General features: G+C 32.2%; 1 protein-coding gene across 1 annotated transcript in view; it reads left to right on the forward strand.

Moving 5' to 3' along the window:
- The window catches only part of LOC147073889 (uncharacterized), a 670,186-nt gene extending 661,957 nt beyond the window's left edge, over positions 1-8,229 (forward strand). The window contains exons 9-10 of the mRNA XM_085944702.1: positions 4,651-4,800; positions 7,015-8,229. Of these exons, the coding sequence (XP_085800828.1) occupies positions 4,651-4,800; positions 7,015-8,229 (1,365 nt within the window). The remainder of the gene's footprint in view (positions 1-4,650; positions 4,801-7,014) is intronic.
- Positions 8,230-13,122: the final 4,893 nt, after the last annotated feature.

The raw sequence follows: 13,122 nt of genomic DNA on the forward strand, positions 1-13,122 counted from the left end.
TAATGACGTTAACCGCACGAAAACAATGGATGTCATTTTAAAATCAGACACTCTCCGAAGTTTTTTTGATAATCCTTCTATCTAAAGCACAAAAGAAAAATATTAGGAATTTTATTTTTTCAATTCTTATTCTCTCTCATTTCTTTCAGTATAAAATAAATTTATTTTAAATATTATAGGTGATTATGTTACATATTTGCATTTTTATACTTGATTATAAAAATATGCAACATTATAAAGTGATAACTTTATTTAATACCTCTATGGTGATAACTATTTTACTTATGCGATCATCGTAACCGATCGTACATTCAAATTTCAGTTATTATATTTGTGGGATGATTGCAAGAAATTTTAATTTCAATTGCCCTCTGGGACTGCCCGTTGATGGGATCCGACCGAGCGGAGCTGTTTTCTAGGGTACGTCTATACACGGGCCCGATTGGCCACGCCAACTTGATATCAACCAAGGCCAACTTTCAGGCATTCGAAAAATTTGCTGCGTCATATGGAGGACGGAATGATTCCGATCCCTCATTAGATTCATCACTTTCAACTCCTGACTCCTCTGTTTTGGCAGAGTTTCAGTACACGGGTCCACCCGCCATGTATAATATGCAGCCGCAATTTGTGCACGGCCGCCTTTCATGACGCTATAAACGTGTTAAAATGAAAAGATTTTGGTGCCACACTTCTTTGTCTCAAACGAAGCTGCACATGTGACATCTATGCACCTTGGTACTTACAGGACGAGTTAAAAATAACAATAGAATCTTGAACTTGCTCAGCAGTCATTTATTTTTAATAACATTAAAGCGTCCTCTGTGTACACGTGTACTGAAACTCTACCGAAATAGAGGAGTCAGGAGTTGAAAGTGATGAATCTAAGGAGGGATCGGAATTATTCCGTCCTCCATATGACGCAGCAAATTTTTCATTGGCCACGGTGACTTAATAATAATATATTAAGTATATCCATAGGTCTGACTGATTGTTCGTAAAAAATAATTTTAAATAATATTATAATTGAGATCTGAGTTACAGTTACTAACAGGAATTTCATGACAGCCACAATAATAATAATAATAAATTAACTATAATATAGAACAATTACTATATTAATATATTTTGTTCCACCAAAGTTTGTTAGCTAACACAAAGTTATAAATATTTTCTTTAACGCAAAATATAAAATTACAAAAAACACTACTTGCGATTATTTATACGAAAAATTTAAATAGTTAATAGTGAAATTTAATCTTTCCGCTGTTATTAAAACGAAACTTTTGGTTTATTATTTTTTCAAAAGTATTATGCGCTTGTGCAACAGTATGCACATACTCTCGCCAAGGAATTTATTAATGAAATCGTTTTCTTTGTATATGCTTAAATATATCCTACCGAAAGGAAAATATTAATTTCCAACGTCTCGGCATAATGAGTTGTGTGCATCTCAAGTTTAATATGAACGTTAAAATATAGCATGCAGCACATAAACTTACGCTATTGCCCCCAGCTGTTGCTTCGCTTTTACATACTGTACCTATTGATTAATGAAATAATGCCAACTAAACAATCTCAATTTATTAGCTTTGAATATGGCACGGTTATCCCCAGTCTACCCCTATGTTAATAAAGCAGACACAATTTACCATGCGCCTGTGTAATGATCACTATTTGTTTTGATTTAGAGCTTTCGATGTTTAGCCAAAATTGTTTTTCATCCGAAGACGTTAAGCGAAAGACGTCTTTTATGCAGGTTGAGCTTTTATATTATGAAAATAAAGTGAAAAACTATTTTTATATATTCTTGGAAAAAAACAACAATAAACCGAAGTTTAGTTATATTATTTATTCGTATTTTTCAATACTGATAATAATAAATAATACCAATACTGGTTTCATTCAAGCGGATAATATCAATACAATTTGACCAATATGCCATTCCACCAAGAATCAATAGTAAATAATTACAAGATAATAAGAACTTTTTATATACAACGTTTTTAAATTTTCTGTTGAATCATAATATAAACTTGACTTGACTAGCTTAAACGATCAAAAAAAATGTACTTGATAGAAATAATACTGAAATGTCATTTTGACATGTATATTACGCACGTATTATATTAATTATTTAGATGCTGGACCCCAGACCCCTAGCAACCAATAATAGTGGATTGGATTACGGATTTCTTCCGAAATAACTTTTCATACAAAATAGGATTAACTGAAAATTAATTCGATTCTACTTAAAGATGGCTAAAATATGCATTGGCACCGTGTTCTGATATATTCTAAAAGTTTCAAATGTCTAGCTAGTCGGGAAGTTAGTTAAAAATCGATTGCAAGATTTGTACCCTGCAAAGAACCACCGGACAAATAAGAATACGAGCTAAGAAAAACGTTGTAAAATAATTAAAAATGACAATAAACCAGCAAAGAATTATGAACTAGTGAAATATATATTCTCAACGTTGGCAGCATTCAATGAATAAAAGATGGTGGCATATTGAAGTTTTACTTTATAATCTTACTGATTGGCCTTACACGTATATTATATTAATACCTACTATCGACCGAAGGTACGTGATGGAATTTGAATTTAAATTCTAACGGATCTCGGATTTCGGCATATTCAGGCGCTGTGTATACTCACCAGTATAAATGCCGAAAAGAAAAACCCGGGTCGCAAAAAAACGACTCAAATGGAATAGTACAAAATTTAAATCCATTAAAATTTTACACATATAGGTGTGTTTTTTTACAAAAATTAAATGCAAATGGAGAAAACTGCTTTGACTCCAGATCATTACACCAGTCATTTTTGTACTGGACATGGTGGCTTCGCTGGCAGGCTCTTTGAGCTTGATCTTGTTACCCGTTCAACATGTCCATTTGGCGGAGAAAAAAATGATGCAAACCACACCGTCTAGGAATCTTCCAAAATGTGCATGAAAAGGGAGGAGGTGCTCAAGTAGGCTCAATCAGCTGTTGGGCCATTCGGACTGTCTGACCTGGAGCCACAAAGACATTTTGTTGCATTTAGAAAATTTACAACATAATAATAGGATTGCCAACGAGAAGATCTCTTCACTTAGATTGTTCGGCAGTTTCGTATTAGCTTTTGTTACTTACTACAAATTCTCATTGTCAATATGTAAGATCACATTAAAAAAAATTACAGCCAATACGTAACAAAAGCGTAATTCAACAATAATTAATACGTAACCATTTTTATTATTATTTACAAACTTATTATATTGTATTATACCAACTTTGAGAATATTATTTCTATAAAGTGGTCGTTTATACCTACTATCTTCTCCGGTTTACTTATTGGCGTTTATATTATTGTTATAACCCAGGAGTCGGCAAACTCTTGAACCAAAAGAGCCAAATATAAGTCGCACAATGGTAAAAAAACATCGAGAGCCATACGTATATTTTTATAAATATGATTTATTTAAATGAATTAATTATTTTATAATTATTTATTTATTAAGTGAAGAAGATTTTCCGAATAAAACTAACGTAAATATTTTATATTATATGTTTTTATTGTTGACATTATAAATATAATTTTTACAGAATATGAATAATTACATACAATTTTTACGTATTTCTTAAAACTAATGTTAACAATGACCTTTCTTGTATTTCTTTGGAGAGTATGTATGTTTGGTATGTAATTTGTAGTTTTTAATTTCATGCGCGACTGCAAAAAATTCTCATCGATTATTTGGCTTCTCTAAATGCTACTTATATTGTTTATGTTCGAAAATGATTGTTCACATATATATTATTATGTAGACTCGAACATTAGTTCGGAAAGCTATTCCATAATATGTATTAAAAATCGTAGTATCTACTTTATGTAGATCTTTTAGAGCGCCCTACTTGTGTGAAATAAAATTACATTTTTCTCTCTCCAAATCCTCAATTTTGGTTGCAAAACCTACAAATTTTGAGCTCCCTAACTATTTGCTTGTTAAATCCACCAATAAAATTTTATTTCAAGAGTGCTCGTGTCAATAACAAATGAAGAAAAATTTGATTTGTCGACTTTTGCAATGGGCGGATTTTAAGCAACAACAATCATACCTTTTTGCATCAACCATCACGGAGGAAAAATTAGGCTCGCGATAATAATTATCATTATATAATATAATAAGCGTACAAATCAATGACAAAAAATAAAAATTGTGAATTTTGCAATTTTTTTTGTAAAAAAAGGGAATTTTGCAAAGAGCCGCATGCCAATACCAAAAGAGCCACATGCGGCTCGCGAGCCACGGTTTGCCGACTCCTGTTATAACCCAACAAGCGTAGTCTCCCAATTCTAATAATTGATTGCATTTAAATCTTTGTACAGACCGTTCAATTTAGCATTGTATACCTTTTTTACAATTCATGTCGTTGCTTTTCATAGATACAACAAATGACTTCATGACTATCATGTAAAATAAGCTTTTTTATTCAGTGACACGTAAACAGAAATTAAATGGTCTCAAATCATAAATACATGTATTAATAATTATCTATACAAGAAAACAACTAAAAGTTTCAGTTTCTTTGGATTTTATTTTTTTGTTTCGTTTAAGTAAATTTTTCTTTTATATCTAATATTGTTTTTCTTTTTCTTTTCAGAATAACGCAAGTCTGTTAGGAGAATTTTGCAAAGAAGAAGTACCCAAGCTTTGCGATCATACCTTGCTCAGTAACAGTACTAGGTCAACGCGACCATGTTCGCTTCAAGAAAGCTATGTCACTACGGGACCAGAAATGACCATAGAACAGGTGAGCTTTCAATTTGTCAATTCCATATATTATGTATTAATTTTAGTTTATAAATAAAAATTCAAAAAATAACTAAGGTAAACATAAAATGCTATTTACGAAAATTATTTTAAAATATAAATACTTACACAATATATCAGTAATAGTTATTAAAAAATAATATTATGATAATATATTATTTTAATTAAATGCATCAATAAGGTTTCTAAAAACTTATCATTTTAATACTTACATATTATTTACTAATTGAATTTTCAGTTTGTCAGCTGAATGCAGAAGAATTCTAACTTACACTTAAAATATTTTACAGAAGTATTTTTTTGAAACATTCTGTTTAAGATATTTTTAATATTTATATAGACACATTTGAGTCTCATTATTTTCATTAATAGTCTTACTAAAATTGATCTATACCTACATTTATCTATACAAGTAATAAATAATTTAAATATTTTGTTTCAAAGAACTCCCTCCTAAAATATTGTAATTGTGAGTTAAAATAGTTCTGCATTCAGCTGACGACTTGTTTCTCAGTTTACAACTAGAAACAATGACACTTCATACTGTTCTAATGAAAAATACCTACTATTCTTGCAAGTATGATAAATTTACTATTCTTTTAGTACTATCACATTTAAAGTATTTAAATATCAACGGCGTTGACTTAAGTAAGTGAATTCCTTAAAAAAAATCAATAATCGAATTACAAGAAATCACGTCGCACATTAATTTCAACTCGATAAACATTTACTTACAGAAATTTCCGCAAAAAATATCGGAAACGTATTTCTATAGTGCCATTAGGGAGAAAACGTTTTCCGAGATAACAGCGGACATTACTTTGATTACTAGCAACTCTCGACACTCTCTTTTTTGCGACATAATTAACTTTCTCCGAAAAACCCTAAAGCATCTCGCACACGGATATGGCTTACGACATATACTATGATACAATTCGCCTAAAATATTCATCGATTAAATTATAAATTCTCATTCTTGCACATACTTACATACATAAACACATACGTACACATGTGATATTTGTAAATAGGCTCAAAATACAATGAAAAATTTTTACATTCCTTATAATTAATTCATTATAAATGGACAGGATATGATATTCGGCAAATGAAAAAATGTAGATGCACTAATAAAGTTCAATGAAATTACGTGGCAGGAAAAATAGCAAATTAAAAGAGTAGATGAGGCTGTGGAATGGTAGGTCTTCACTTTTCATCTAACAGTGGATTGACACTGGCTGATGATGATGATGATCATAGACGAAAAATTGTACATTATTTGCCTTACTACAATTTAATCAAATATCAACATATTCGCATTTGTTCCATAGTTTGTAGTCTGCTCCTATAATGTATATTTACTTTCGAACTTCTCGGGACGATTTTTTCTAAATAAACACAAACATCTTTTATAAATTCAATTCAATTCAATTTATTTTTTTAACATAATATTGTGTTCATTACAAATATAAACATTCACGCAAACACAATAATATATAGGTAATGTTACCAATTAGGTGTCTGAAAAGTTACAGAAAGCATTTTTTTTTTCTTGAAAGACAAGATTCTAGCATAATATCATTATTTTAATCGTATTTTATGGAAGGCTATTTTTTTTAATCGTATAGGAAACATTTCGTCCCTTCAATCATTCAAAGTTTAGTAATTCATTTCATCAGAAAAAAAAACAATACTTTACAGTATTATATACAGATTTAATCAACTGTGATAACATTGAATTCTTATTTTGAATTTGTATTTTAATTTTGATTGTGATTGTTTACTTTTAATTTATATACATATAAGTTTAATAATTATTGTTATTTTTAATAATATATTCTGTCTTTCTTATATATTATTATGCGTTGTAAAAAAATATTTGTTACGTATACTTATCGGAAAAAACTGTAATGCCATGTATTTGTAAAAATACGTTTATAAAATATATCATTAATAATACTACATTTTCGTCACTGTTAGTAAAGTCATTCTAATTTTTTACAAAGTAAGAATTAAGTTTGAATTATGTGTATGGAAATAATATCAACTAGAAGTTTATCAATTAATATTATTAAAATAAAGATTGTATGCGAGTCTAATAATGATCATATAAGGATATTTATATAAAATTGATGTTTACTCGCAATCACTATGTGCGACCTGACTAATATTGTTTTTCGTTTCTTTGTTTCAGGTTTTAAAACAAGGCTCTGCACTCTATCCAATCGTCTTTTTGATTCGATATGAATTTGTCGACGTAAGCCAACAAGGCCAGCCCATTCGGGGGTCTAGCAGCCTGTGTGATCGGCTATTCAGATCAACTCCCGGCTCGCAAAGCTCCTCGGGACGATTTCAATCACCTAAAAGCATATTTTTCTACGGTCGAGGCGGCTCGCAGAATATGAGTTGCATACTAAGATTCGAGGCCGGAATTGGCGAGCGAATCAGATTGACTTTCACTAAAGCGTCGTTTGGAAATAAAGAATGCTACTCTCACAAGGATACAAAAACTGGTCGATGGAAATGCGATAGAGCATACGCCAATATTTTAAAATCTAGTTCACAGAAATCATTAGGTTTTGGCGAATTAAAAATTACAGAGTATCCATGGCCAGGTATTTCTATACCACGTGATTGCATATGTTCAAATATGACAGAAACCTTTACAATAAATACTTTAACTGCAGCTGTTGTAGAAGTAAACTTAACAATCACAATGATGAATATAACTGAAGACTTTAATGACTTTGGATTTGAAGGAGAGTATCAGTTTATATCAGCAAATTCAGCTGAAGATAACGTATGCTCTACGGCTTGGAATGAACGAAGGTTACGTGGATCTAGTGGAGAAATTATACTTAAAAATCCTAACTTAGACGATACTCCGTCTTCAGAAGTAATTTCTGATAAAAACGTAGTCTCTGAAAGTGTACGTACAGACGATCCTACAATAGATAATTGCGTTCACCAGCCGTGGATGATTGAACCAAGTGATTCAAATATGAATTACTTATACATCAAAGTAAAAGGCTTTGAAATAAATCAAATATCTGCATCAGTATGTCCTACTTCGAATAGAATATTGATTTACTACGCGATGGATACAAGCTCGCCTAAAGAAATATGCCCAGTCGCAAGTGCTGGATATGATAAGGCTAACTTTGATGTACAGACAGTGGAATTATTTTCTAAGGGTTGGAAATTGAGCGGTGATCAGTCGGATTCTGAACTTATATTGGAGCCGAATTCTAGAAACTTCGTCGTCGAGTTTGTCCAAAGGGAAGTCGGAAAATACGCCGTGAAGTGGATCGAGGTGTCGAAGATACCAGTTCTTGCCGGTCCCAGCTCTTCCTTCATCTCTTCGATGTCAGCTATACCAAACATGTTTCTGGATTGTCCCATCAGGTAAAAAAATATTTCAATACTATAATTAATTCACTATTGGTATTCATAGTTGAACAGTAAAATGAAGTTAAGTGACGATCGATGTTAGGTATTCGCCCGGAAACCAATAGTTTTTAAAACTCATTCGGCTTATGATTTTTTTTTAAATGTTTTTAAGAACTGTTCAAGTTTATGTCAAACATATTAATTTAAAATTATAATTCTATTGTTTTAAATAATTTAGTATCCTCGACTAATGGTCAGACTAATATTATTGTTATATGAACATTTTTTTTTCATTCGCATCGGAAAAAAACAAAAACACATCGACCTTTTTATTAGAACATAATAAATGTTTAAAAAAAATTGTACGTAAATGTTTGTAAGCACTTTTGATACAATATTCAAACAGTTTATAAATATAATGTTCTTTTGTTTACCGAACCGATGCATCTTTATCTGGACTATGCATAATAAAATCTCTTATTTACAAATAATATTGCAGTGGATAGTTATAAAAATAAATAATTATACTACGAGATTGTTGGGTTGTCACCATGAGTTCCACTTGTTTATTTTCGCAACGTTTCACCCGTTGAAAATTTTATTCACAAGTTATAATTTATTAACATTAACGTGTATATTTTTATGTAAGTATATTATTCTAAATTTAAATATTCTATCAGCTAAACAGAGCTCTTTGCAATACACTTAGGGCGGCGTTTGTATTCATGCACCTAACAATACACTTCAATACAAGAGAATTTCATCTAAAACTAGAGATTGCAACACCTACCGGTTTTAAAAATCAGAAAATACCAATATATTCAGTATTGAAAGTAGATATAAAATGTATTAATTAATATCAAATGGTTATCAGGACTGTATTATTTTGTGTCGGCCTGGTTTATTTCCGTTGGCCTTTGACCTTGGAGACCATTAAGAACACGTGCAGGTTTGCAAAATTATTACATTGTAGGTAGGTACTTTCTTCCCTGATTTTAAATTTATCCAAATATTTTTGCCAGTCGCCCACGGGTCTTATAAGTAAAGTTGTCAGGTCTATTTTTAGATGTATCTAAAAATGCGCTTAAATAACTAATATTCGTTTGTATAATTATTAAGAACCTCGGCCTTATTGACGAATATTTATATTATAATACAATAGAAATAGTTAGTCTACTACATAATGGACTTGCCTGTGCATAATTGTTTGATGTTTATATACTCATAAAAAATACTCGTAAAATACCGGATTGGTATTTTCATTCGGTATTGCAATCCCTATCAAACGGAATTTTCAAGTAAAGAAGGAAGAATTATCTGCAAGGAAAATTCAAAAATATATTACAATAACAATCAACTGTGAAAGTCCCAAACATTAAACAAAATACTGTCATTATTAATTATATTTAGTTAACTCAATATATTATTGAATTAAAATATAAATATAAATATACTAATTTACTAGTCAGATGTAAACGTTTAATTCGTTGAGTAAACGTTAATAAATCAAATATACTAGATGCGTGCTGCCTTGCAATCATTTTGAAGGCAAAACTTTGCGCTTTTCATGCAGACGGTACGCATTTGGCCATCATTTTGCCATCAATCTGTTTTTCCCAGCCACGGATACCCCGTTCGTTCGTTAGGGACGCTTCACGAAAAGTAGCATAACGCCGTTATAACGGGGCGCCGCCGCGTAGCTCCGTAACGACTTTCACCAAACGAACAGGGGCGTCATACTATGGCGACTTTTAATACGCCTGAAATAGCTTTAATTCTGTGTTAACGATAATTGTATTATAGCAAGTATTAAAACAGATTTTTTATTATATTGACGAGTGTGACAATATGGTCGTCATCGTCTAGTGGTTCGTATCCCACGTTACATCAGTGATTATGCTTCCTATTTTATTAACGGAAAAAATACTTGTCCCTGGAAATTATTTATTATATCGAGAACTACATGCTATTACAAAATATTTTGCTCTCTCCATTAGGGTGAAAATATATCCATAATATTGTGGGATTGCTGCTAAAAGTTAATAAGTCGATAATTTAGGTATTTAGAGTAAACAATGGATCATGTATCCATATATATGCTAGAAAAAAAAGTCAACACGTATATAAAGCCCAAAAAATCAGCAGTTTGCCAGATTTGTCAAACTTTCAAATTGCAATTACTCCTTAACACAGCACTCGAAGATTTTTATATAGTAAAGTTATCAAAGTTTTTTTATAGTGTGGAGTGTAGTTTTATAGAGTAAAGTTATCAAAGTTTATGTGTTTCTACTGTGTTAGATTTTCTATTATATGGCCTAGCTCAGACGGTCAAATTATTTATTCCACGAGACGGAGCGATAATTTTACCGATTTTACGAACAGGAATGGTGCTCCGGTGCGTTCTGGTCCATTTCGAGCCCTGCCTTAACATGATTTCGAGACTAACCAACCCCACTTAATATGTAAAGTTTGATCAATTCAGTAATAAAAAATGAAAACATATTCTATTAAATCTATGTTTCGTAGAAAATTATTTTCATTTTAGATAATTTAATTAAACCTTTATTCACATTTCATCTGATTATTAGTAAAAAAGAAGAATAAATTACCATTTCCACTGGGGGTAAAAAGGTTTCAAGTGGGGTAAATGGACCTCCGCAGAGTAGAAATTACATTAATAGGTTTTTTCTTTACGTTTAATGGTTTTTAGCTACCCTACCAATTTGTTGAGTTGTTGCTCTATATGAAATTCACATGTATAGTATAACAAAACAAACATGTATTTTTTCCTGGCGCCGAATCTAATCCAAATCTATGACTTCAAAAAGGAGCATTCCAACAACTATGAGAACATTCAGATTCATTCTTTCATATTTCTAAGTCATTTTATCGTAAACATTGAATACAAGGGTTTTCAATTAAGTATCTAAAAATTCTTCCCAATAATTTTATAAATGTATACAGCTACAGGCTTCAGTGCACCTATTCTATAAATAAGGCTGCTATCAACGGATATGGAGGATAGTTTATTATATTTATGTATTGGGATATTATAATTGTTACAAAACGTTAGCCGTTTAAACTGTAAAAACAGTCTATGTCGCTCTAGAAGTTAACACAGCCAAGACAGGTACTGTTCAAACAGTACTTTTTGACAGTTCAGACGGTTAACTTATTGTAACAATTAACCATCTCAATACATAAATATGATAAACTACCCTCGATAGTCACCAATAGACACTGATAGCAGTCTTGTGTATGAAAAGACGTGCAGATATATATAACATTACTAGCTGACCCGGCAAACGTTGTTCTGCCATATAAATTATTTCTAGTGAATATTTTGGTTGGTAAATAAAAAATAACGAATGTATCGTAAGTGTGTGGGGATGGGATCTATGACAGAAAGAGGAATAGGGCGCTGTAGACGATGACCGCCGATAAAAACAAAAAAAACATCAACCATTCATTTTCTCAATTCAAAATGAGTAATGATGTTCATAATTAATGAATTACCTGTGACAGGATCTCAGTGATTGTCACTTTGCAATTCGTGCATGCGTGCTAAGAAGAATTTCAATAATTCATTGTGCTCATTCAATAGGGCGTCCAGTTCGCCGACGATGCACCTGGCATTATGCGAAATGAGGCTATTGTAGCCGCAACGTGCATCCACATGATTGATGTCCTCACCGCCGCGCCCATGAAGTAGATTTGTAAAAATGTATGTGGTTCGTTTGGCATTGGCAGCAATGAGCCTACTTTGTGGTATACTTAGCCTTTGATTTTGAACGTAGAATGGAATTGTTGACCATTTGCCGCAGTATTGTGAATTATTTCTGTTGCTCCGGACGAAGTCATTTGGAAGCATGAATTGAATGTGCGAATGGACTTCAGGAACAGGTTTGAATCTGGAACCGTGCCGATGAGCAAGCCGTTCAATGGGTCTGGTGGTATCTCAATTTCTGGTAGTTCCACTTTTCCTGATGCGCAACACATCCCGGCTGACTCATGTTTGAATTTCAGCGCATGACAATGGGGACATTCTTTGTCCATAGCACCAATCAGCACTTTTGGATGAGCGGAATATTCAATATCTGGCTCGTACTCGAATGCGAGACGAAGGAACGAAGCGGCTGTAAATGCTCGATGTACTTGTTGGCGTTGTCGGTCATTTGCTCTGCGTGTGTTAACTACGAACCGGCGCGCTTGGCTCCGTTCCAATTGTCGTTGTTGATTTCGTTCAGCTCGTGCCTCTTGTGATTGAGATGCACGCAATTGCAACATGCTTACACGCACGTTTTTGTTATCTTGTTGGATTTGTTCGTCTGTTCTTTCTGCTCTACTATTTCGCATGTTTGTTGCTTTATTCGTTCGACGGCCCAAATGGCCCCCCTTGCGTCTTGCTGGCATTGTGCACTGTAATATACGCACATAAAAATATATAAATTAAAATAAATCGTACAAAATTTTGCACGCACTGCGTTGTGATATGCCGAATGAAATGTCAAAATGACGCGACGCTTCTCTTGAATTCTTCTCAGACGTAGCGCCATCTGTCATTCAACAACATAAATAATTTCGTTCTGTTTGAAATACGAACGACGGTTAAATTTGTTCATACAAAAATAATAAAATCGCGATTAAAAAATGGGAAGGTGGGGGTAGGAGAGTGAAAATTTGGGGTTATAGGTATTTTTTATGCCAAATAATAAAAAAAATAGAAAAAAAAATTGTCAAAAAAATTAAAGAAAATTTTTCTGGATAGAGATACCTTAATCACCTAGCGGTATAAAATATACTTGTTGACCTATTCTCATACCTAACAAATATACATTAAAAAAATCACAAAAATCGGTCGAGCCATTTCGGAGGAGTTCGACCACAAACATCGTGACACGAGATTTTTATA

Source organism: Rhyacophila brunnea, unplaced genomic scaffold (genome assembly GCF_057557595.1).
Source record: "Rhyacophila brunnea isolate RB1 unplaced genomic scaffold, BYU_Rbru_1.0 scaffold_17, whole genome shotgun sequence".
NCBI classification, from domain to species: Eukaryota; Metazoa; Arthropoda; class Insecta; order Trichoptera; family Rhyacophilidae; genus Rhyacophila; species Rhyacophila brunnea.